Genomic DNA, 25690 nt, shown 5'->3' with positions numbered 1-25690 from the left:
GGGAAGTCCATGTTTGGCCACACAGGAATCACATTAACAGAGTAGGCTCCTTTTGCAAGGAGGGAGAAACACACCTGATTCAATTTAGATGAGTAAAGCAAACATGGAAAGCGCTTTCCATTTCTTCCTGATCTGACATGAAATACAGATCATGGAATACATGACACAAAGCTCCTAACAAGCCACTGTGAAGCCACCATGGATTAGAGGTGGATCGTTGGCTCCAGACACAGGATAGGTTTGGCCAAATCTGAGGGCAACCTTAGAATAGTAACATTAACATTACCAAAGGAACGCAAGGCTAACAACCTTTTCCAAACTACTACTAAGAGCAAAATTTGAATAACCCCGCTCAAAAGTGAATTATGTTTATCCTGTACAAACAGTATTACCAAATTATTCCCATATGAAGGAGTTATTAAGGTCTGCATTTTAAAAATTGGAAAAAAAAAATGAGGAGTGTTAGGCAGTTAACTAGAGAAAAGCTTTGTGCTTTGCTTGAAGTTTGTGATATTAATCAGCTGTGTATAATTGACTTTTCTTAATCTAATCAACATTCACCTTCGTATCTAATTTCACATTCTTGTTAAAAAGGGAGCTCCAAACAGCACTAACTGGAGACCCCACCCATCCTGGGCCCTGCGGGGAGGGGGCACCTGGAGCCCGATCCAGAGCGCGCAGGGTCGAAACGGCCAGGGCCTCTGTCAGCGTGGCCCCGCGGAGGAGCAGCTCCAGAGGGCACGCTGTCTAACGTGCGGCCCTCAGGGTACCCTTACCCACGCCGCAAGGTGCGAAACGCACACATCCCACTGGGGAGAGCGGGAGCGCGGACGCCGCACGCAGACGTCCTTACGACACGTGACTGCCAGTCCACGTGACCGCGCCCACATGCCCGCCGGCGCCGCCGTGAGGTAGAAACCCGGTCCTGCCGAGACCGGGCGAGTTCCCGGCTGACTCCGCGGGCGGGCGGACGTCGTCTGCCGCTTCAGTCGCCGACAAGTGGAGCGGGTGCCGGGCTTGGCCGTGGGCCCAGGGTCCCGGGTCGACAGAGCTTTAGGCCGAAAGCGAGGCGGCCTCCTCCCGAGCGGGAACGGAGAGCTCCTTCGCTTTGCTCCTCGCTCTCACTTCTCGGGTGTGGTGAGGAAATACACAGGCGCTGTCTCGCCTTTCTAGGGCACTGCCTCTGGGCGGTGAGGTACTGAAAAGAGAAATCCTTTCCCAAGAGCAGAATCCTGTCACTGTAAAGCCCCCTGGTTTGCCGGGAGCGGTGTTGTGTAGAGTGTGGGGGTCCCGAAGGAAAAGCAGATTAAGTCCAGGTGCGGACTTAGGGTCTGTTCCGACGTGGCCTAGCTCTCAGGTGGCTGGCTGCCCGCTCTGTCGGCAAGCGATATTGGGATGGAGGCTTGGCCACTATAACTTGTACGTGGGGGTCAGCCAAGGCAAGCTTGGTGGGAGACTGCATGTTGTCTCCTTCCCTGTCGCCACAGCCAGTTCAGTCTGACGGAGAAACATCAGCAGGATGGCTGAAAAGAGTCTGACAGACATCTGCAGACTAGCTAGGCAACCTAGGTCAGCCTTTCCCATAGTAGAGACCTTTGGAAGAGGTTTCGCGTGGAACATGAATCTTCTCAAATTCTGCACCTGTTCGGAGCAGTCCCTCCGCACACGTCATCAGAAAGCTCTTTGACCCGAATCCTCCCGATCTGGTTTTGTCTAAGCCCTGCCCCCGGCATTGATGAGATGTGCGGCCTAGAGGCGTTCCCTTTGTCTTCTCCCAGTGGCTACCTTTTTCCCTCCGGATGTACCTATGTAGTTAGGTTTATCAGGCTCAAACAATATCCTAGACATCTTGGGCGTGATATCCCTTTGGAAGCTAAAAAATGATACAAATGAACTTATTTACAAGGCAGACACAGACTCACAGACATATAGAATGAATGAATAAATTTATGAGAATGAATTTATGGTTACCAGAGGAGAAGGGACGGGAGAGGGATATTTAGGGAGTTAGGGATTGACATGTATGTGAAGTGAAGTCGCTCAGTCGTGTCCGACTTTTTGTGACCCCATGGACACCAGGCTCCTCCATCCATGGGATTTTCTAGGCAGGAGTACTGGAATGGGTTGCCTTTTTCTTCTCCAGGGAACTTCCCGACCCAGGGATCGAACCCGGTTCTCCCGCATTGTAGACAGACGCTTTACCATCTGAACCACCAGGGAAACATGTATACACTGCTATATTTAAAAGGGATAACCAACAAGGACCTACTACTGTATAGCTCAGGAACTCTGCTCAGTATTATGTAACAACCTAAATGAGAAAAGAATTTGGAAAAATAGATACATGACTATGTATAAAAGAATCACTTTGAGGTATACCTGAAACTAGCACTATACTCTAACATAAAATAAGAAGTTAAAAAAAAAAATAGTTCCAATCCTTTGATTGGTGTGGTGCTCAGAGTCTGGTCATAGAATTCCAGTAGTTTCAGTCTCTGTATTTCTTTTTCCTGATGATTCTGTTGGTGTTAGAAAGGAGACAGCTTACTATCTGCAACAGTAAGCTTCATGGACAGTTTTTACATGAAAAGTTTCAACACAAATTCAAAGATTCCCGCCCCCCCCTCCAAAGGATTTATATTCAAAATATACTTGGGAGAACAGTTTTTACCTCTTGGAAATGCAAAGTTATTTTTAATGTTTTCCTTCGAATTAGAAAGCTGAACAGCAAGATTTTGTAACACTTTAAGCAGTTTCATATGAAAGAAACAGCTTCCTTGGCTGTGGGGAAAGAAGTAGGTCAAGAGAAGAAACTGGATTAAAAGGAAAGTTACTGACAATTGGACAGATTAGGAATCTTTCAAATGATGGAGAGAAATGCTGCTTTTGCTCTTTTCCGAAATCCAAATCCAGCCAGCATCACTGCCAATACAGATCCTGCTACCATTGTCCAAGGACACTCTGGGTAAAGATTGCGCTGCTTGACTTTTACTAAACAGCAGAAAAGGACAGAAATTTCTCTGGGTAAGCAATTGAGAGAGGGAGAGCAAAAATCCACTTTATTCATAAATGGGCATTGGCAAGAGGGTCCTTCTCCAAGTCCGGTTTCGTCTGCTGATCTGTGCCCAGGGAAGCTTGGGGGTAGTCAGAGACAGACTCAGTAAAGGAGTACGTTACAGCAGAGTGGCGCAGCGGGAGCGTGCTGGGCCCATAACCCAGAGGTCGATGGATCGAAACCATCCTCTGCTATGAGCTCACATTTTTGCCTGCTATATGGCTTTTGGGTCCCCAGCTGTGGGACAAGGTTGGGCTGTGGACCCTGGTGTCCAGGAGTGGCAGCTAGTTCTATGGCGTCACCATCAGCGCTCTGGACTCTGAATCCAGAGATGTCAAATCCAAAGACAGGAACTGTGTACCCGTCTTGTCCCATCCCGGGGGCACTTAGGCCAAGAGTGACCTGCAAGGGGACATAATGACATATGGTTCTATGGTGTAATGGTTAGCACTCTGGACTTTGAATCCAGCGATCCGAGTTCAAATCTCGGTAGAACCTGTTTTGCCTGTGGCCATTTTTGTCTTCCCCTCTTGTGTCCCAGGCAGTAGGACACGGGGACATGATCTGGCACAGGACAGGCAGCAACTCTGAGACCCTGGTCCATCTGATCGCCAGTGATCCCCTTCCCCCAGAAGCCACATTAGGGATGTCTTTGTTCTTTTTAATGTCCTCCCTGCCCAGTTTGGCTTTTTTTTTTTTAAAGGAGACCAGGGGAATTCCCCAGCAGTCCAGCTGCTGGGAGACTGCATTTTCACTGCCAAGGGCCCAGGTTCAATTCCCTGGTTAGGGAACTAGGATCCCACAGGTTGTGCCATGTGGCCAAAAAAATAAAAAGTAAAATAAAAAAGAGACCAAAGGAGCTAATACTCTTGTCCTGAGATGGCTCATCATGTACTCTAACCTCTAGATAGAATCCCATGTCAGGACAATTACTTAACCTTCTCCACTGACCAGCTTTCAGCGCAGGCTGTTTACTCTTTGTACACACACAGAAAAGGGTCCTTTCAGGTACTGCCCACTGGGCACCTGGGTGGCTACTGTCATAGGGAAGAACATCATGCCTCAAATTTTTCATGCAATGTGTAAGAAACGTCTATATAGATCTGATTTAAAAGCAAGTCTTTACAAGGAGACAGGAAGATAGTTTTTCCTTGAATAAATCCAAGTTTTTTGCAGCTTCAGTGTAGCTTTAGAAATACTAGTGTTGTATGTCTCATACAATTCACTACTTGCATGACTCACTAAGAGTAACTACCCTTCACCCTTAGAACTGTGCTTACAAGTTCTTTCATCAAGGTTTTGGAAACATCCACGTAAAACTAATGTGGAACACTTCTTACAGGGACATGGAAAAGAAGATACTGTTTTTCTGTTAAAAAGCCAGGTTTTTCATAGCTTTGTAAGTAGTAGCCTTCAATGAGTGCCTGGTTCTTTATCCAATACAGTACACCTATGACTCAAAAACACCGAAGACTGCCCCCCCAAAAAAAATCCCCAAACACATGATTTATCCTTATTCAGAAAGTCCAGGGGGCTCTGCTCAAATTTGATGCCATGTCCCTGAACATCAGAGTTGAGGGTTCACTTGCTTTAGGAAGACTCTGTGCTTGCTGTTACTGATCGGGAGCAAGGCCAGTGCCTGTGTGGAAGGAGGTGGCGTGTAAGTGCCAAAGTTGGGCCCGAGGTGGGAGCCCACGTTTGGTGGCCAAGTAGGCCTCAAGCATGTGAGTTGCCTGCCTGAGCTGCAGTCCCCTCGCCTAATGCATCTGACTAGACTGTGAGTGAAGACCTGAGGTCTCACTGCAGGCGGTGTGTCCAGAGGCTTCTGTTGCTCAGTTTTGGGCCAGGAGGGGAGGCCACAGAACACCTTGGAGTCAGTGGCAGAGCTTAAGAGCCTCTAGACAGGCAGTGCCCTTGCTCCACACCCAAGGCCAGCAGCAAACTGGTGTGTGAGCAGTGCATGAACTCCAATCCTCACTCCAGCAGAGCTGTGAAGAAGGATCAGCATGTACACTGGCTACAACTGGCCCAAGCTGAGGCCAGGCAGAAATAGAGCTGAGAAATCTGGACTCTGAGAAAACTGGTCCAGGGCAAGGGCACAGGAGAGCAGCTACTTAACCAGTATGGCCAACGCACACACACATGCAACATGATCAGAGCCCACAGGAGGTACCCATGACACCAGAACTCAGGCAGCAGCACTCCTGGAGGGCAGCTGCTGGGTGTGGTGCAAATCTGGACCTAGTCTACCCGCCTCCTCACACCAGGACAGCACTGCTCACTAGCAAACAGCCCCTGCACCCCACCCTAGCCTGACTGTGGGGCCGCCTCTGACTGCTCGTATAATTGAGTTAAAATGAAGGCAAACAAACCCTCTTCTTACTTTCCTCCCATGCGCCCATAACCAAAGGTCAACTGCAGGCAGGACCTGACACCACATGTGAGAATACCCAGTCCCCTGGCCAAGGAGTGCCTTCGTTTTAGCCAGAAGAGGTGGCTTTTGAGGCAAGAAGAGCCCACCCCAACTCCTGGCATCCCCGGCCCACAGAAGGCTTCAGGCAAAGATGGCCCTCTGGGGCTGTGCTGGCTCTGAGAGCACGAGGGAGGCCGCCTGGGGTGCTGGTGAGGGAGGGCACACACAGGCCCCTGACTGGGGAGTCAGCGTCTGGTTCACACACTCTCCACACTCAGACACTCCTCAAGTGTTTATTCCATCATCAGTTACTGCAGAGGAGAGAAACCCAATTAATTGTACATAGGTTGAAAGCAAAAAATATACAATTTCACACAATATATCCAGTTTTCAACCCCAATAGGTATACAGGTACAATACAACAGAGTCAGTGAAGGAAATCTAACAGCTCAGGCTTCATAAGCACTGAGGAATCCAAGAATGCCGCTACTATCCATGTTAACAAAATTCAAGTGCTTTGAAGAACCAACTGGAGGCCTATCCACAGACGTCGTTTCACAGGATGAGCCCTGATATGGTTTTGTGATTCTGTAATTTCCAATTCTTTGCTAGCCCTTTCTGTTCATAGGAAAACTGTTCTCTTCCGTTTACCTTTAAGGCAAGCTCACATGAGCACTACATGCCAGGTGGCGGGGCGGGAGCGGGGGTCCTGTCAGGAGCCACGTGGATGAGCCAGGCCCACAGTACGTGAGGAGGATGATGGTGGGGTGGGGGGTGGCGGGGAGAGGCAAGACCATTGAGAAGCTGCCTCATCTGAGGTTGAGGACAGGATGGCTGTAACCTGTCTGATCCCACCCAGAGAAGAATGGAGCAGGCGGACTCCTGACCAGTTTGGCCTAAGCAGGTCAGCTGCCTCTCCCGTCCTTCCATGTGTAACACCTGTCACCCTTCGCAGGCCTCCCTCTGCTTCGAGGTGAGTTCACCTAAAGACTGAATGTGAATGAGCGTGGGGTATAAGCTGCCAGAGCCTGCCAGGCCCGCAGTTAGAGGGGCTGGTCCCAGGCGGCGGCTGCCGCTGCACTCTGGCCACTGCGGCAGTGAGAAACACGGCCCACTGTTGCCAGAACTTTTTCTCTAGAGAAACTGAAAAGCCAGATTCATATGAGCTCCCCAACTCCAAAAGGATGCAGTTTATTCACATTCTGGCAAAACCATTCTCAGGAATAAAAAACGTGGTCTGTAAAAACAAGAGCCAACTGGGAACACCACAGACCATGGCCCACAACCCCCGCAGCCTGCCTGCTTCCTGTCATTTCCGCATCAAATCTCTGAGGTATATGAATCACAACTTCTGGGGTCTTAACTCTTCACAGGACACTTTTTGGGTTTTTTTTTTTTAAGCCTAAAAGACAGTAGTCTGTCTCCATTCTTGTTCTTTGGAATTTTTTAGTCTTAAAGGAAACTCAGATTGGGGCAACCCTTCTCTCCTGTTAAAATATTCCAATTACACACATATTACGAAGATAGCACCACATCGAACTGAGGCAGGGGGCTGCTGACAAATGGGGGTAGCAGAGGATTCTGAAAAACCAAAGTGGTAAAAGGAAAGCTGAGCTGTTTTCTTCAGGTGTCTCTGATACCCACACAGGGTAGCTCCTCCGTCCTCAGGCAGCTGACAGGCCTGCCTCCCAGTCTCCTTGATCTTCACCACTTGATGTCTCGGCTGTCAGCGGGCTGCCCTGGGCCCTGGTACGCAGTATGCAGGGCTTCCTGGACACGGGGGGAGTCGGTGCCATCCAGCCACTCCTGGTACAACTCCTGCACGTGGGTGCTGGCCTCCGGGAGCTGCACGGGGATGTCGGCGTAGATGCCTTTCATCTTCTGCAGCAGGGCCTTGTCTGTGCGCCCGTCCGCGGTCCGGGCTTGGCCTCTGCCATTAAGGCATCCTGAAAAACACAGGGAGCTTACTCTTCCCCTGCTTTCATCTTAAAGGGGAGACGATTCTGGAAGAGCAGAGCAATGATGCCAGTGTGCAGTGTCTTGTGGCCAAAGCCTGGGCCCCAAGACCCCGGGCACAGGCTCACAACCCCAGGTGCTTCCTATTCTCTCCTCTTTATACTACCCAGGAAATGTTTTTACCTAAAGCTGAAATTACTTGGCAACCTTTTAGAACTGGATGGCTATGCACACCTATCTGGATTTTCAGTTTCTCTTGGAATTCATCAAAACCAGGAGAGCACAGAAAGTATTAATGAACAGCTAAATCACTGGTGTCTGCATAAAGCCTTAGTGTGTGAATCCACACGTGGGCTGCATCAGGGAGGGGGCCCGGGACCCATGAGCCACATGGGACCCAAACCCAAACGCCTCGGACTGCATGAAGGACATGCCTTCTACATACTAGTGCTATACGTGTGTGCACGCGTGCTAAGTCGCTTCAGTCATGTCTAATTCTTTGTGACACTATGGACCGCAGCCCGCCGGGTTCCTCTGTCCATGGGATTCTCTAGGCGAGAACACTGGAGTGGGGTGCCATGCCCTCCTCCAGGGGGATCTTCCTGACCCAGGGATTGAACCCGAGTCTCTCGCGTCTCCTGCACTGGCAGGCGGGTTCTTTACCACTAGCGCCACCTGTGCTACTTATTCTCAAACGTGTACATAATGTGATTTCTAAAATAAAGATTCATTTAAAAGAACTTGCAGCAAATTTCCCAACCTCCCTCCCCTGACCCCTTGGCTGCACCCAATGGCTACCTGCTGGCCCTCACATCTCACCCCTCATTTCCTGCAGGGCTCAGAGGGGCCAAGCTCAGCCTGGCCTCTCGAGTCTTACCGCCAGCACAGGCAAGAACCTCCACAAAGTGGTATGGGAACTTGCCCTTCTTCAGCTTTAGGATCACGTTCTGGATGTTTCGAAAGCCATAAGCTGCAGCAAAGCGCAAGAGGACCTCTCCACTCTTCTCGAGGGTGACCTCCTGGAAGTCTTTGTTCCTATGAAATCCACAATACAAACTATGACCCACGGGGTCCTTCCTCTGTGGTCGGAGGACTATTCCAATCTAAGTTAGGGATGTTAGCAAAATTTAAGTCTGTGAGTAACACATCCAAGGCCTTTCAATCTTGACTGGTGTGAATTCTATAAATAGGATCTCCCCTCTCAGACCTGCAGCTGGCTGTAGGGGGCAGGGGTCCTATTACAGAGTTTATACCTGACAAGCAGTGCTGACCACACAGGCAGACGGACAGAGGCCGCCCCAGCCCCACGCACCTCAGGGCCCGGTAGGTGACCTCCCCCACATCCTCGTTGAACAGCTCCTTGGCCGCATGTCTGAAGATGTGTGCCAGGTACCCGTCGGAGCCGGCTCCATCGTGGCGCCTCAGCTCCTCCTCCTTCATGTCGCCAAACCTCACCAGGCAGGAAAAGCGAGGGCAAAAGTTAAATCCAACTCTCCAAGTTTTATGATCTAAGGTTGCAAAACCCTTTACAAGTACTTAGACTTTGGGCAAAAACCTCCTCTGTGCTGGAGTTCACTGGCCAACAAGAAGCCTGCAAGTGTGCCCACCGCTGCCCAAGTGACTCCTCTGAGTGCACAGGCGTCAAGGCTCGACCCTAAGAACCTCAGACCTCGGGGCATGAGAACTGGGCATCTGAGGGTCACACAAGAGAGAATGCCGCCATCTGTGGCCAGCCAGGGGTAGACTGTTGGGTCCGCTTAGGCCCAAGCATGGGCTCTGGCCGTAAGGACGCCAGCTGCTTATGTTCTAAGGACCTCAGTCCGCCTTCTACGCCAGGGCCACATGTGGTCCTGACATCACTGCTTGGAGGACCTGCCATGCAGTCCGTGCCCTGGGGCACAGGATGCAGCAGGAGTGTGGTTGGGGCGACTGCTGATGGCAGAAACCCAGGTTGCTGCTCTTGGGCAAAGGGACCTGAGGGAGCCACTGTGTGGGGGTGCCGCCTCCATCCCCTGGGGGGCCTAGCTGTGATGTCAGGAAGGAGAGTGTTGGTATCCACACCAGACCACAGGCTGAATGGCATCCACTCAGCATGGTACTGGCCATGCTCTCTTCAGAGCCAAGGATTGTAGAGGGGCAACAAGGTAGCCCGCCACACCAGGGGCCATACCACACCCGTGCTTCAGCAGAGCAGGTGGCCTCATTATGGAGGAGGAACGTCCTGGGATAACCTGGTAGAGGTCACAAGGTCATGCTGGAAGCCCCCAAGGTGCAAGAGCGCCCCTCCCTGCAGAGGCACCTACAGCGTGTCCAGGGCAGCCTCTCTCACTGAGACGTCACTCTGCTCCATCATCTGAGCTATTTCACCTACAAGCAAAGAAGGGACATTAAGACGCCAGCAAAGTCCCCGGGGACGCGTGTGCTTTATGCTTTGCTCTGAAAGAGGAAGCTCCACGTGTCTCCAGTGTGGGTGTGGCTGTCAGGCCCTCATTCTGGACACGCGCTGGCCTGCCTCCCAGCGGCCTTTCCTGAGGCCGCTCCCTCACCTGAGGTCAGCACGCAGTCAGTGCCCCGGGAACCCCGAGAGGCTGTGAGGACGTCTTCCTGAAGGGCCTCCAGCTTCTTGTCGTAGCACGGTGCCACGATGACATGGAAAATCTTGTCTGGGGACAGGTTCTGTGTAGAAAGAGCACACCCATGATGGGGGCCGTGCAGAAGGGAGAAGGCAGCCAGAACGGGACGGGCCTGGTGCTTTCCTGGGTCCAAGCCCCATCCCCCCCAGACCAAGTTCCTGAGCTGCGATGCCCCCAAGTCCACCCACGGTGTCGCCATGCTGCAGGCCCACTGCCTGGACGCTCACAGGGAGAGGCCTGCCACCTGTTTCCCCTGAACCAAGCACACAATGATCAAACACACACAGTGACCACAAGCTGCTGCAAATGAACGCTTGGCCATTTCCCCACACTTTCCAGACGCTTCCCATGCAACCAGGCTGCCCCTCTCCATGTCCCGGCTGAGCCAGAATCGCTGGCACCACCAGGAGCCGGCAGCTGAGTGACCGTCTTGGAGCCACGTGTCTGGGCACCCCCCTCACTCATCAGGACCTGGGCCCAAGACCACCGTGCACACCCCTGGGGGACCCTCCTCCACCCACCCTTGCTCGCCCTCGGTTCTGTAGGCACCTGTCCTCACATGGAAGCTTGTCGCCTGACCTGAATGCTGCCCTTGGGGAAAAGGCCAGCTTACCTGCCGTCTGGCAAAGTAGTCCTTCACCAGGGATCCCATGATCTGCTGGGGAGACTTGGCAGTGCAGAGGTGGGGGGTGACGGGGTGACCCAGCACCCGCTCAGCATAGCGGACCCAGCCTGAGGAGGGAAGGGGTCCATGTCAGCTCCTCACGGCTGCCCCACTGGAGTACAGCCGGGACACCTCATCTTCCGGCCGCCCCAGGCGTGCATGACAGGCTCCCTCCACCAAGCCGCCTCTCTTCAGAGGCTTGGCCATGGGAACCCCAGGGGCATGTGTCACAAGACTAGAGGGTGCCCGGGATGGGTGCCTCCCTTGGCCCCAGATCAGAGTGGACAGAGCGGGAGAAAGGCAGGAGCGGGGGTAGCAGGCTCCCCAAAATTGAGAACAAGCTTGGAGGAACAGCTACGAGGCATACAAGGCACTGTCCTGGGCAGCTTGGCTCCAGATCCACCCTGCCAGCTGCTGAGCTGCTCTCACAGCCGGGATGGACGGCCACAGCTCAGACAGGGGCCAACAGCCACCAGGCCCACAAAGCGTCACTCATCTATTGGAATTTAACCGCCCAGTAACTTCCCACTTTTAGGACAATGAAATACGAGAAACCCATACCCCCTCAAGCAACACAATGAACAGCACAACCTGCAGTGTGCCCACGGCATGCCCAGCGTGGTCCTGAGCATTTCCCCTGAGCCGCTGACTCCCACCATGCCCTCTGAGTGCACCACTGCTGCCATGGGTCCCAGAGGGGACGCAGGATGGAGAGGCCAGTGGACCACAGAGCCAGCAGCTCAACCTGCAGGGGCTACAGCTCGCCCCCCTCTCCCGCTGGGTGCAGTAATGAGAGTGTCTGGCGACAGACTGGCACGTACAACACAGCTTCATGAGAGGGGTGGGGATGGCAAACAAAGCTGGAGGCACGCTGCCCACCAGATCCCCAGGGCAGCCCACCTCCCCATGCCCACTCCTGTAGAGAGGAGCAGCAGGCACCAGCCAGACAATCTTGTCTGAACTCAAACCACAGCTATCACCCGCTTGCCAGCCTGAGCACACGCAGGCAATGTCCACTGTCACCAGCAGAAGCCCCACACAGAGATGCTGCTGGAGGACGGCTCCCCTTGTTCCCAGCCTCTACACGTGTGCATGGAATGGTTCATGTTAAAACAGAAAACTTGGGAATTCCCTCGCTGTCCAGTGGTTAGAGCTCACTGCTCTGACTGTCAGGGCCCTGGGTTCAATCCCTGGACAGGGAACTGCATGGGATGGCCAAAATAAATAAATAAAAGGAAAAAGGAAAACTATCAAAGGCCATGGAGCATTTGGGGGCCCAAAGCCATTCCCACCACAGGTCTGGCTTTGTAAGGCCCCTGTGCACCCTGGTCTTGGTGCCAGTGCCCGGGCCTGCACACTCGGCTCTCAGGCAGACCCCAGCTGCAGGCTGTGTGCCGTGAAGGCCTGGCACAAGATCAGGCAGAACATAGGCTGGTAGCGGCAAGGGCCCTGGGGGACCTCCTAGCTTGCAAGCAAAGAGGACCAAACAGGGATGAGGAGGAAGAACCAGGTCACAGGATCCACAGCACCGGCACGAGACCAGAGTGGCAAGCACTCTGGTACCCCTGATCAGAACTTGCTACTGGCACCAGCCTGGGGCCTGGTTGGCCCTGCTGGCTGTCCAGCTTTGTGGCAGCATAGCATGGACAGGGCACCCATGTCCTGCTCTGTCAGTCCACCCACCTCTTCTCAGGGACCCTCTCTGAAGGCAGAGAAGAAATCTGCTCCAAGAAGTGCCTGGCACAAGGTGCCCACTCTCTATTCTCCCTGCTGGATTGGAGAGATTACTTCCCACACTCCAGTTCAATGAGTGCTCCTGGTAGGTTCTCACAAAGCCCAAAGCCCTTGAGCACGTCCATAGCTGAGTAGCTCAATACGCCCTCACCCACCCACCCCCACCAGGCAAAGGTGAGCTGGCGAGGTGGCACTCCATCAGCTTGTGGGCAGCAAGGGCCCACCCAGATGTCCCTGTCAAAGCCAAGATGTGCTACCCTCCAAGCAGTCTGAGGAAGCACAGGGCCCCTGCGTGTGGAAGCTAGTGAGTCAGTCCAGGGCCATCCACAGCCCGATTCTGCACCAGGTCAGATCATCCAACCTTGATGCTGTTTTAGTTTCTCTAAGCTGTCGTAGGAAAGCAAAACATCAGGGCCAAATCCTAGAAAAGGCTTAGTTTCGAAGCAGATCTCACCTCATCTCCCTGAATTTGAGAGGGGGCATAAGCCTGAAGTTACAGCTTCGACTGGCTTAGCTACAAAGAGTTCCTGGAGGAGAAAGCCTTATCATCTGAGAGCCCTGAAGAGCTCAAGGCGGCCACTGAAAGCAGCGAATGCCAGGCTGGTGGAGCAGGACAGCTGGTGTGCAGCAGCAGCAGGTGGCCCAGGTCTCCGCCAGCGCTGCCCTCACTTCTTGGACAGAGAGGCTCATGCTTTCTGCAAGAATCCACCACCTGTCTACTACCCACAACAGCGGTTCTAGTTCCTGCCAGGAGTGGAGGCTTCCGTTTAGGCGCCATCCAACAGGGCTGCCCACGTAAGGGATCCATCACTATCTGCTGGGTGGTGTCAGGACAGCACAGGAATCCCTGTGATCCTGCTGACTGGAAGGTGGATGGGAACTCTGGAACCACTGCTCCGGGGGCGCAGGCTGAGCTTGGGTCATTTTATGCTGCCTCTTTCTTGGGTGGGTAGGACTGAGCCACAGTGACCAGCTGTGTGTGCCACTGAGTGAGAGCCCCACAAGGAGCCGGTGCTGGGACCCCAGAGGCAGGGGTACCACTGCAAGGCCTCTAGGGAGCTGGGTGGTTCCCCGAGGCCTCCGCTGTGCAAACCTACTCCTCAGCAGCTGTGCAAACACCTACAAGGACATAAACACAAAGGTGGACACCATGGCCCAGCAAAGAGTGCATTTAGTCAGTTAATGCGTAGACCCTGATACAGTCACTGCCTGACATGCCTGGAGAACTGGGAGCATCCCCCTGGGGCTTATCTTTCCAGAAGGATAAGCCCCACCTGATGCTGAGCACCTCCTGCCAGCCTGTGGGCCACTGAAAAACATGCTCAGTTAATGAGTCGATCCACGTGCTTCTTAGACAGATGGCAAGTTTCCTCTCCATGGTTTTACAAGTGGATGGAAAGTATTTCCAAATTCTAAGCAACCATATATCAACAGTCCATCTTATTAACTCATAATCCCAATGACTGATGAGTGACATATAAAATGCTAGAAAAATTTGGAACCAGGAGGGATAAACTGAGAATAGAAATGTGAACAAATCCCCAAGATTAAGTAGACCACAACTCTCATAGACCTGATTGATTTAGAAATAATTTTTCACTAAATGTTACTTACCAGTATAGCACAGCCTTCCTTCCCTTATCATCTTTAGAATTTTCTTATTCCAAAACCTTCTATTTTTTACAGAATTAAAAAACCTGTGATAAAATTTCTGTACCTCAGATATCAGGCTCTATATAATAATTAAAGATTTGTTTAAAAAGTGTTCCAAGACAGAATCTAGTATTAATGAAAAGTAATATTTTTTATTATATAATTTCTATTTAAGCTGGTAAAGGATCCATGGGTGTTCACATTACCTATAATTGTTTGGATGTGTGAAACACATCATACTTTGAAAAGAGATTTATTCTCCTTTAACATATGATATGTTTGTCTCAGAAATATGTATAAATGAAGATAAGCAATTAATACTCAGCTGTCAGGTCTCCTCACTAAATCACCCAGAATTAATAAATATGTTGGTCAACATAAAACTACTCAAGGCCCAAAATCCTCTCCAAGACCCGCTGCCCCTGACCTCGCCCATTGCCCAGGCCTGCCCCCAGATGCAGACTGACGAGAAAAGGTGCATCAGGCCCCTGCAGACCCAGCAGCAGCCCCGTGCTCACCAGGACAGGCAGAGGTCAGCATGGGTAACGCAGGCTCTTCCTCATTGTGCTGGCGGAATCGACGCACAAACTCTTTCTGACTTTCCAGGATGCTGAAATCTGCAGCGATCGTTGTATCAAAGACATAATGCACCCCTGTGGGGAAGAGAGGCGTGTTGGGCTCCACATCACACGATGTGAGATCGACCCTCAGTTCGCCTCGAAGACAAACTGAAAGGGCAGACTCCACAGACATCGCTAGATGCCCAAGTGCGGGACTGTGCCCTTCGCTCTCTCAAACAACAGCACGTATCACTTTTCACAATAAAGCATATATTCTCCTGCTTCTTCTTTTCCCTTTACATCTATATTTACAGACACCTTGCCACATTCCATACATAAATTAATGTAGTTTTACAGGGTATCATTCTTCCAATTCACTGGCTAAATTAAACTCCAGCCTGTAATAGTCTTTGATAGCTCTGAAATAAATAAATGAGTACACTGGCTGAGCATAGCTTTACAATGGTCTTGATTAACTATGTTGAGTTCTAACTTCTCTTTCTCTTTTTCACTAGTCGTGCTGCACCAGCTCAGCAGTTGCTGATCGAGGGCTCCAGAGCACATGGGCTTCAGCAGTTGCACACACAGGCTTAATTACTCTGAGGCACATGCGGTCTCAGTTCCCTGACCAGGGATTGCTCCTGAGTCCCCTGCACTGCTTGTAACCACTGGACCACTAGGGAAATCCCTAACTTGTCTTTTTCTTAATAAATGTATGCTTCTTTATTTTTAAACTACAGTTGATATACAGTATAAGGTACAGATGGGCAAAGCAGTGGTTCACAATTTTTTAAAGTTACGCTGCATTTATAGTTGTTGTAAAATGTTTGCTATAGGGCGCTCCCTGGTTGTCCAGGGGTTAGGGCTTGGCGCTTTCACTGCTGCTGCCCAGCTTTGACCCCTTGTCAGGGAATAAGATCCTGCAGGTCTCATGGCGTGGCGCCCCCCAAATTTTTTTTTTTTGCTATATTCCCTGTGTTGTACAATATATCCCTGTAGCTTATTTTATACCTAAAAGCTTGTACCTCTTAATCCACCACCTCTATCACGCCGCTCCACTCTGCCCACTGGTAACCACTAGTTTGTACTCTATATCTGTCTTTGTCTGTTTTGTTATACTCAAGAGCTTGTTGTATTTTTCTTTAGATTCTACTTGTAACAGATATCATACAGTATTTGTCTTTCTCTGTCTGACTTATTTCATATGGTGGTATCATACCCACCAAGTCCATTTATGTTGCTACAAATGAGTTCTTAATATTGGAAAATAAGCCTAAGACAAAAAAATATGCTTTAAATAATTACAGTAAATAGAGCAAATAATTTTAATATCTGCAACCAGTCTAAACCTTAAAAGCAGCCAGTTAGTCTTAAAAAGAGATATTATATCAAATTAAAGAGTTACCTTAAAAAAAGTCAGTTTCACTGTGGATATATTTTATTAACATATAACATCCAACTATTTAAAAAAAATCTCCCCCCCTCCAAAATAGGGCCTTTCACTATGAGAAGGCAGAGCATTTTAAAACTTTGATCTTTGGTACAATTCAGCTAAGCCTAGGCTTTTAAGATTAGAAGCGTGAAGGCTGACTTAAGGAGCCCTCGCCTGCAGCGGCGGTTGTAGCGTTGGGTGTGGCACGCCGTGCGCCAAGAAACAGCTCTGCACAGACAGCAGCACGCAGCAGCGAGGCAGGCAGGCTGCTGCGAGGACGTGTAGTCTATGGGTCACTTTACTGCTACCCCATGTATTTGCATCTTTAAAAAGCCATTGAGGAACAACAAAAACTCTTACTTGGCAAACAGCTCAAGTTTTCCTCTTCAGAGCCTCCCTGCAGGACACTTTAATTTGGGGGGGAAGTTAAGAGTGTGACATGACAGACTAGACAGAAGCATCCTTTATGAGGCAGTATTACTCTAGTACTCATTTACATTTGAGTCCTCAGGTACTGAAATGACTAGCTTTCACTCTTCACACAAAGGACACAGTCCATTCCTTTCCTGCTCTGCTCTTCAGAGAGCTTCCTGGGAAATCAGAAGCCAGTCACTGCAGACGTGATCCACCATCAGACAACTGTAACCCCTGTGAGCCGAGCAACTCGACACTGCTGGGCAAGTGTGGGTCCCAGGTGTCCCCAGCTACGTGCCCTAGGATGGTCATTTGCTGTCCCCAGAGGGGCCACCGCCGGCCGTAAGACAACACCAATTTGCATGGCAAGGGGGTAAGTGACACCTGCCTACCATGTGTGGATCAGAGGCATGGTCCTCTTACGTTCCACAAGATTCTCAAGGAAGTTCTTATCTATCCTGTGCCCTTGAAAATTGAACTCTAGAGATAAAAAGGGCAGATTAAAAACTCAAGTTATAAATTCGAATTATACCAAATTTATTTGCTATAAATAATATCAAAAGGCAGCTCACCAAGACTTTTGAGGAAACCACAGAGCCTTCTGGATGCATCAGTCACACTGAGGCTGAATTTAGCAGCAAAATAAGGCAAAGACTGAGGACACAGGGACACTGCCAACACCCTGTGCTCCGAGGCATCACATTTCTAGGAGAAACAGAGAAGAACACTGTGCGTGTGGTGATGACAAGGGAGTGAAAGTGAGACACTTGTATGAAAAGTCTACAACAGATGCCCAATCTGAAAGAATTAGTCTGAATTAGTCTGAAATTAGTCTGAATTAGTCTGAAAGACTAATAAAATACACAGGATACTGGCAAACACAATTAAGGAAAAAGGAGAAAAAAATTAGAATGAAAAATGAGACATCCCAAGAAATTTTGTCAATTTTAAGAACAATGTTAAATCAGAAATACTGAATATATACATCAATATGACATATAAATGCAAATATCTTGAAAAAATAAATACATTTAAAAGGAAAAATAAAAGTTATGTACCTATAAATAACTGAAACGATCCATAACAATGAAGTTACATGAAAATGGGGCCCCGAGGTCTGTCCGCAAGAGGCCTCAAGCCCAGGTCACTTAGTGGTAAATTTTAGCAAAATTTTAAGTCATAGATAATTCTCATCTTCTATGAATTCTTCTAATAAATACTAAACAAACAAATGTGAAACCAGCCTGTCAACACCCTGAAACCAAAACCAGATGCTGGCAGTTCAAGAAATCCCTAGAAAAATATGAACAAATTGAGTTCAGAGGCGTGCTTACTCATTACGGATATGCAGGATGCAACCTTGGAGAGCAGTGTGAGCGAGCATGTCCGGCATTAGAAAGTCAGTAGTGGGATCCCCTGACCTGGGGTCAGAGAGAAGATGCAGGATTATCATGACAGAGGGTGTTCAGGTCAGACACCACCTGCACATTAGGAAAAGTGGAAACTTGGACAGCAGTGTTCAGTGGCTACCATCCACTGCAGTCTACCTATGGACTGGCCACAGACATGACAGTCTGGTCTGGTCCGCCTGCCCCTGCCTAGCAGCTCAGGTGAGACAATGCTGAGGCTGCCCGTCCCCTCTGGATAGGATCCCACCTTCACGTGATGCCTGGGAAGCCCACACCGACAGGGCCATCAGGGCACCAACCTGGCATACACTGACCTCCAGCTCCCTGACAAGTTCCTATGATGCCCAAATCAGCCAGGCAGTTTCTGTGGTTTGTGACCAAGAGCATCCTAATGTAAATTTGGAAGAAGGAACAAGAGAGTACAAATTTCAAATGCTAACGAAGGGGGAAGGACAGAGGGTGGTCTGTCCCCAGCTTTAGCAGTCCCTCTGTCTGACACCCTGCCCAGGGAATTTCAAGGGCTCACCCCTCACTTCATTCTCACTTAAATTTCACATCCTCTGAGGGAGCTGATCTGTGACCAAGAGGGAATCAGCCTGAGCCCCAGAGCTCAGGAACCCCAGAGCCCCTCGGCCAGCAGAAAAATAGGAACTGCTTTTTCCTGTGGCAGCCTTGAGTGACTGACTCAGCCAAACTCAGAACCTCTTCCATTCCTAAGCTTTCAGTTTCATGAAATAACTAAGCATTTCCTTTTTAGTCTAGTTTGACTTGGGTATGCATTTTCTATAGCTGATATGCTGATTGGTGTGAGTATCTACATCTCTTTAATAGTAAAAGATTATGCAAAAATCTATTTAATAGTAAAACTTCACCAGCATTCCCACTGAAATTAGAAACAAGATAGTGGTGGTATTATTTTTACCACCAATGTAATTTCAGGTTGATTCAAAGGTACTATACCATACCATCAGAAAAAATAAAATGTATACAGGTTGGAAAGAATGAAATTTGTTATTTGCAGTCAGTACACCCAGAAAGCAACCTGGGCCTCACGTGGTACCTGCACTGCCACGTGGGCCAGAGCACCCAGCATTGTGTTCAGAGCCCGTACAAACACTTCCTGGAAAGCAGCTGTGAGGACTGCTCACCAGGTCAGACTGAGGGCAAACCAAGACATGCTTTTCAGCCTCATCTGCCTCCGTCTCTCCTGTCTTTCCCTTTCACCTGTCTTCACCCAGGAATGGATAGTTCCATCTGTATAGGGGTCTGCAGGAATGGGCTGAAGGACTGTGGCCCTAACCTCTGAGAAAGCCCCAGAGGCAGAGGAGCAGCAGCTCGGCTGCCACGCCATCCCATGACCAAGCACGCGGAGGCCTCCCCCGAGCCAGGGGAGCCTGGCTGGTGGTGCCAGCCACAGTTGCTGCCCACATCAGTGAGGCAGTGTGACTGTGGGTGGGGTTTTGTTGACAGGGAGAGGCTGTGGAGAGGGTCAGCTATCACAGGGGACACAAGCCAGGGCCAAGATGCACTCCCTAAGTCCCAGCAGAGGCTTCATGCCTCACCTTGACCTCCAGCCACCTCTGGTGCCAGTGAGCGCCTGGGATGCCATACCTTGTTAAGGTTCAGAACTTGGAAGAAGTCCTTGGCGTTCTGCTGGGAAACCTGGATTCCTTCCTCCGCAGACACACAGCTGTCACAGGCCAGGCAGTCACTCAGAAATATCTTGGCATCAGCCAATTTATGGAATTCTCCCTTCTGTTAAAGAAAAGATGATGTTATGGTCTGATTCTTCAACAGAACTCTTTAATACTGGCTTCTTTAGGGAAAGTAACAGCACACGCATAATACAGAAAACTGCCACAAATTCTCTGAGGGTCCCACAGATGGCAATGTGTGGGGAGTGGACCGGCACCATCAAATGCAGCTTCTCCTGCCCCCACAGCCCTCCCTGCTGCCTCTGGGGGCTCCTGTGTGGGCCTGCTCTGTACTCCCCAATGAGCTCGCTTAGTCCTTGGACTCTCCTCAGAAGCCTCCCTGACAGGCTTAGAACTGGCATAGCTCAGTGCTGACCTGTGGGCATCGGCGTTGTCATGCCATCCAAGTCTGAGTTGGGACATTCAAACTCACATCTCAGTGACTCTGTTCCCCTGGACACCAAGATGACAACCCTCGGCTGCTTTGTCTTCTCCTGACTGCACCTGCGCCCATTCGCTCCCTGCAGCCCACTCCCCCAGGCTGAGGTCCACTAGAAGACATGCCACACCTGCTGCTGCTGGAGGTCCCCTTCCCCATCACTCTCCCCACTCTAACGTCCAGTCACCCTGGCCCTCCTTGCCCTGAGTCTCCCTGAGGGAAACTCTCCCTAGAGAGCCTGTTTCATCCTCAGACCCTCATGGACACCTGCCAGAACAGCTCTGAGCACCCCCTGGCACCTATGTGGTGGCTCTTTTCCCTGAAACACAAGCTCTGAGGGAGGAACCTTGTCTCATGCCCTTCTGTGCTCTGACATCCCCTGTATACAGAAGGCGCTCAATAAATATGTGGTGGATGAACATACGAATATTCTGAAGCCCGTTAGAGCCATTGCAACAAATTAATGAAATCTCCTGACGGTTGCTGTACATTGCTCTTTCAAACATGATTTGGTAAGCGAGGACTCGGGCGGTAGGCTGGCCCTCCTGTCCACAGCAGTGCCAAACAGGAATGCACGCTGCCACCTCCCTCCTCCCCAGGGGCCTGTGTCACTGTGCAGTGCTCACTCTGGGACCTTGTTATGCTGTAGATGCTAATTCATGAGGTATGGATGGCAGGCAAGAGTCTGCCCTTCTAACAAGCCCTGAGGTGGGGCCAGAGCGGCTGCTCCAAGGGTCTGAAGCATGTGGCCTGGCACACAGCCGGCATCTAATAGACGCTGTTGAGCTGCACTGAGAGTTCTGCCTCTGCTGGCCCTGTAGAGGTGCCCAGGACAACACTCTGAGCTGCCAGGGGAAGCAGGGCTTCCTCTCGGCCTGCTAGCCACACGCCATGCTCATCCTCCTAGAGCCCCTCATGGGCCAGGTCTGGTTCCTTCCCGCCTGTCACAGTCCTTCCTTTCTCTTGTTCCGTCCTAATCGTGGGCATTTTCTGCAGAAGCCTGTCCATCTCTCCTTCTCTCCAATTAGCCACACTTCTCAGAGCAGTTATCAGGCCCCCACTCAACCCCTCCAATCTCTGCCTCTAGGAAATTCTCTCCCTCCCAATATCCAGTCTGATATCCTGCAGTGTCCATGCAGCTCAAACTGCACTCTGCTCCCTGTGCTGCACCCCCTTTCCTGCTTCCGCCACTCTGGCTGGCCCATCCAGGGCCACCACCCTCGGCCTCCCAAGTAGCTTCCTTCCTATTCTTCCCCTACTCTAGCCAGCTTAAGCCACCAGCCCTAAGACATGCATCCGATCTGTCTCCTTACCTTTCACACCTTCCCTGTGCCTGGTGTGCCTTCACCCTATTCCCACACCCACCATCTTCAGGTCTCATCACCCCTCAGGGCCCACTCCAGTAGTCACCTTCCTGACCTGTTCATCCTGTCAGGGAGTCCGCCCACTATGCTGGAGGGATGCCCACTTAAGCTATGTACACACATTATCTCCCGGCCACCATGGCCCTCGGAGAGAAGTAACCCAACTCCCCATGTCACTGATAAGGAAACTGGGGCTCCCAGGGTGAGATGTCTGTCCAAGGTAGTGCGGACAGAGTGCAGGCATGGGAGGCCCCGGGCCAGCTGCTCTGAGGCTGCAGAACCCTCGGTGCTCCCTGCCTCTCTTCTGCCTCAGTGTCCCAGGTGCTTGTCTTATCCCCTGCTGCTAAGCCCTACAGTCACCAGAGCACAGAGCAGAGCTGGTACACGAGAGGACCAGACCAACGCCTGTCTGACTCAATGTTGTACTGGGACCACTAAAGAGGACACCTGCTGCTTGCTTCTCCAATGTTGCCAATTCTCCCTTTCTAAAACTGGGACCAGAACTTTTTAAGGGAAGAAGGAACCTTAACCTCCCAGCACTGCGTCCTCCTCTGTAAAATGGAGACAACTGTAGGGCTTACCTGAAATGCTCATTCTAGGCACGGCATGAGATCACATGTATAAAGCACTTTCTCGACTGCCTAGCTCAGGGTATATATCCAATAAATGTAAACCGTTGCTACTAGCTAAGAAAAACTTAAAAACTCAAGAACTTAGAGAAGAAACCAGTAGAAAAATAAAACTTACAGAATCATGAAATCCAAATTATTTTATAAAATCCTACCTAAAGCCCTATCTTTTCACTTAAAAAAAACCCCCGCAGAAAACCAGAGGTTTAAATGTTAGAAAACTATTTCTAAAAAAACCGCCAAGGATGACATTTTGTCTTGCTCCTAACATGGTATGCTTTGGCTTGGTGTACTCTGAGAAGAAAATGTTCTTACCTTGAAGATCGTGTGCCTCCAACTGACTAACCTGCATGTTTGGCCCCTAGCAGGGGTTTTTTGGCCCCTTCATTTCTTATTTTTTTTCTTGAAGCAAAGATGTACCTGGTGACGTGAGCCCCCAAAGAGGAGAAAAACAGCAGCAGCTGTTTACTGCAGGTTGACACAAAAACTGAAAAACTACTTGCCTCTCCATTCTCCTGGGCTGGACTTGGTACATCGACTGATGCATTTTCTTGGTCATCGGTTTTTGTTTTTTTACTACATTCCTTGAAAAGGCAAAGGCACATATAAAAGAACAACGTTTAATCTAATTAAGAAAACTGTATATACTAGCTGATGAATTAATTTCATATCTAGAAATCTTTTCTACAGAAATAGAAGCACTTATAATTGTGGACACACAAACACACCCATACACATCTTTGTATCTGCACGGTTTGCAGGAAATGAAAACTAGAAGCAATGTGGTCTCTCATGACAGGTAAATTGGTGCCCGACCACCTGGACGCGTGTATATTTAGAATACAACAAATTAGGACTGTGTGTATTGCTCATAAAATGTATCTCCTGTATAACATTAAGTGAAAGAAGAGCAAGTGATGGAACAATATGATAGGATGGAATTTTGAAAAAAACCAACAGACAACTCCCTGTGCATTACAGCGTAGAAACAAGTGGATAAGGCTATCACAGTTACTATGGTTACTCAGGTGGCAGGAGGCCCAGCCCCTGTTTCCTTCTTGCACTTCTGTATCGTTTTCGTTGCTGTCAAACACAAAAGTTTTTAGGTGGCATAAAATCCCCTAAAATCACTTTTGATCACCGTGTCCCTCATTCACACCAAGGACGGTGTCTGCAACGACTGCGGACTGGTCGCTGATGTTGGTAGGCTTTTCTCGCGGCTTTTGGCTTCTAAGGTACTTTGAAAGGCTGTATCTGCGCCCCGACATCACTGCCGCCTCCAGGACACGGGAACAGGAACCGGACGCGTTGGTGGCCCACCCTCAGCCGCCTCCACCCCCGGAAAAGTCGAGCTGCGGGCCAGCGCCCAGAGGTTCTGACAGGGAGGCAGAGGCGCTTGGAGCTGCCAAGCTCCCGACACCCCCAAGGCTCCGGGCTCCTCAAGCTGAGGCTCCTTCGCGCCCCGGGCCCTGCCCCCAACCCGGCCCCGGACCAAAAGCCGTGGAGCCCACCTTCCGCGTGCAGTGCTCACACTTCATCTGGAGCCAGGCGGGCAGGTCCGGGTGCGCAGCCTGAGGAGAGCACCGGGAGACGCGGTCACCGCCGCCTGCCGCCCTTTGTTGTCGTCGCTCCAGTGCTGCCCTACCCCTAGTGGCTGGGCTCGACCAATGAAAGCTCTGGGAGCGGATGCGCTACAACCCTGAACCAATAGGAGCGCGGAGAGAGCGGTGCGGCTCCACGCTACTGGGCTCTGCCTAGGCCAATGACAACGCGGGGAAGGGGTAAATCCGGATCTAGAGCCACTCGAAGCGCGCAGGGGCGGAGCTTGGCCCGCCCCGTCGGGACCTTGCGGAGGCTGTGGTCGATTCTCCCTTGGGTTTCCGCGGCGTGTGAGTCTGGCTGCAGCTCTGAGCGGCCTAGCTGACGGACCCCAGGGGGCGGGCCGAGATCGTTACCGGGACATTCTGGTGCGTCAGCTCAGCGTCAGACCCGCGCCACCTTCCAGGTTTAGACTGGTAGAGACGGCGCCGCCCCGGTCCGCCGCCATTTCCGCCCCGAGGCGCGTCACGTATGCCCGGCGCGGAGGCAGTACGCACGCGCGGCGGGCCGGGAGCACGTGGCGCCGTCGGGCGCGGGTGGCGCCGTCGGTAGCGCGAGGAACGTGTGAAGCGTAGGTCGCCGGACCTGCGTCCTACGTTACCTCTAACAAATCAAGGTGGATGCGGGACCAAATGATGACGTTGAGCTTTGTCCCCTGGCAACATTTTATGTAGTTAGTGCATGGTGATCCCAGCACAATCGGAAATGAGAACTGCGCCTGGAAAATAAAGCACTGGGGTGTCTCTATCACGGGTATCTCAGGAAGGGACATTTCTCCCTCCTCACCTGGGGGTGGGGTCACAGGTCAGCAAAACATTTGAGAGTATTCCAAGTCTCAAAACCTTAAAATATTCCCCTTTAAAACTTTTTTTTTTTAATTATAGTTTTTGGTACATACGCTCTTTTACAACCTGCTGTCAGTTAAATTCAGGAGGTCCTATCTGGCTGCCAGATTAATATATTGTATTATTCAAATCTATGTCAGCACCTCCTCTTGGAAAACATTTTCAAGGGACTTCCATGGTGGTTTGGGTGGTTAAGAATCTGTCCTGTAGTGCAGTGGGTGCTGGCTCCGTCCTTGGTCAGGGAACTAAGCCCAAGTGCCCCAACGACTGAAGTCCATGCACCGCAACTGGGGAGTCTGTGTGACTCAAGGAAAGATCCTGGATGCCACAACTAAGACCCAAGACAGCCAAATTAATTACTTAAAAAAGAAAACATTTTCAGTATCACCTTAAATAATTTAGGTTGTCACTTATATTTTGTTAATGTTTTAAAACTATAATGCAATATCATCATGTGTGGAAAAGGCAAGTTACAATTATTTAATTTCATCAAGGGGTTTCCCAGGTGGCTCAGATGGTAAAGAATCCACCTGCAATGCAGGAGACCCCTGGGTTCTATCACTGGGTTGGGAGGATCCCCTGGAGAAGGGGAAGAAAGTGAAAGTCGTTCAGTCCTGTCCGGCTCTTTGTGACACCATGGATTATACACAATCCATGGAAGTCTCCAGGCCAGATTACTGGAATGGGTAGCCTTTCCCTTCTCCAGGGGATCTTCCCACCCCAGGGATTCAACCCAGGTCTCCCACATTGCAGGGGGATTCTTTACCAGCTGAGCTACAAGGGAAGCCCAAGAATACTGGAGTGGGTAGCCTATCCCTTCTCCAGCACATCTTCCCGATCCAGGAATCAAACCGGGGTTTCCTAGGTTGCAGGCAGATTCTTTACCAACTGAGCTATCAGGGAATCCCCTGGAAAAGGGAGTGGCTACCCATTTCAGTATTCTTGCCTGGAGAATTCGATGAACAGAGAAGCCTGGTGGGCTGTGTGTAGTTAGTGTCCAGGTTTCCCCAAAGGTCTCTTCATTTTAGTTTCAATCTGGATCTAAATAAGGTTCAGTGTTTTATTAGTCTGTATTTCAATTGGTTTGTGTGTTTCTCTTACAAAAATTTTGTTTCTAAAAATAAAATTAGTCTCACTTAGTTAAATATTGTATAGGGAGTTCCCAGTTCTAAAGTTTTGGGGGGTTGTTAAATCTGC

The 25690-nt window shown here is 50.5% G+C and overlaps 1 protein-coding gene and 2 non-coding genes across 4 annotated transcripts; 2 read left to right on the top strand and 1 right to left on the bottom strand.

The window, feature by feature from the left end:
* Window positions 1–3177: 3177 nt before the first annotated feature.
* Window positions 3178–3249, top strand: TRNAM-CAU. Its single transcript has one exon. It is a non-coding gene; the product is annotated as a tRNA-Met (tRNA).
* A 232-nt stretch (window positions 3250–3481) lies between these two features.
* On the top strand, window positions 3482–3553 carry TRNAQ-UUG. Its single transcript has one exon. It is a non-coding gene; the product is annotated as a tRNA-Gln (tRNA).
* A 2194-nt stretch (window positions 3554–5747) lies between these two features.
* Window positions 5748–24093, bottom strand: NARF (nuclear prelamin A recognition factor). Of its 2 annotated transcripts, none has more exons than XM_044938743.2 (11): window positions 23561–24093; window positions 22553–22633; window positions 19535–19678; window positions 17087–17219; window positions 14627–14761; window positions 10671–10789; window positions 9971–10100; window positions 9728–9791; window positions 8737–8874; window positions 8347–8459; window positions 5748–7414 (listed from the first exon to the last, which is right to left on the bottom strand). In XM_044938743.2, the coding sequence occupies exons 1-11, from the start codon at window positions 23585–23587 to the stop codon at window positions 7173–7175; spliced, it is 1326 nt and encodes a 441-aa protein (XP_044794678.2). In that variant the 5' UTR covers window positions 23588–24093; the 3' UTR covers window positions 5748–7172. The 2 variants fall into 2 exon arrangements, with proteins under 2 accessions (XP_044794678.2, XP_006053432.3); XM_006053370.4 differs by having other exon boundaries at window positions 8302–8459; window positions 23561–24086.
* Between the last annotated feature and the right edge of the window lie 1597 nt (window positions 24094–25690).

The sequence above is a fragment of the Bubalus bubalis genome, chromosome 3, assembly GCF_019923935.1.
Source record: "Bubalus bubalis isolate 160015118507 breed Murrah chromosome 3, NDDB_SH_1, whole genome shotgun sequence".
In the NCBI taxonomy this organism is placed as follows: Eukaryota; Metazoa; Chordata; class Mammalia; order Artiodactyla; family Bovidae; genus Bubalus; species Bubalus bubalis.
The sequence above is the reverse complement of the archived record's forward strand: the minus strand, read 5'-3'. Positions and strand labels throughout refer to the sequence as shown.

Excerpts from the sequence above, each read along its gene's own strand:
- NARF (XM_006053370.4), bottom strand. The coding sequence starts at position 23,587 with ATGAAGTGTGAGCACTGCACGCGGAAG. Across the intron at positions 14,762-17,086 it reads TGGTTTCCTCAAAAGTCTTG|GGGTGCATTATGTCTTTGAT; the intron begins GTGAGCTGCCTT and ends TCTTCCCCACAG. Across the intron at positions 10,790-14,626 it reads GCTGACCTCTGCCTGTCCTG|GCTGGGTCCGCTATGCTGAG; the intron begins GTGAGCACGGGG and ends TTCCCTCCTCAG.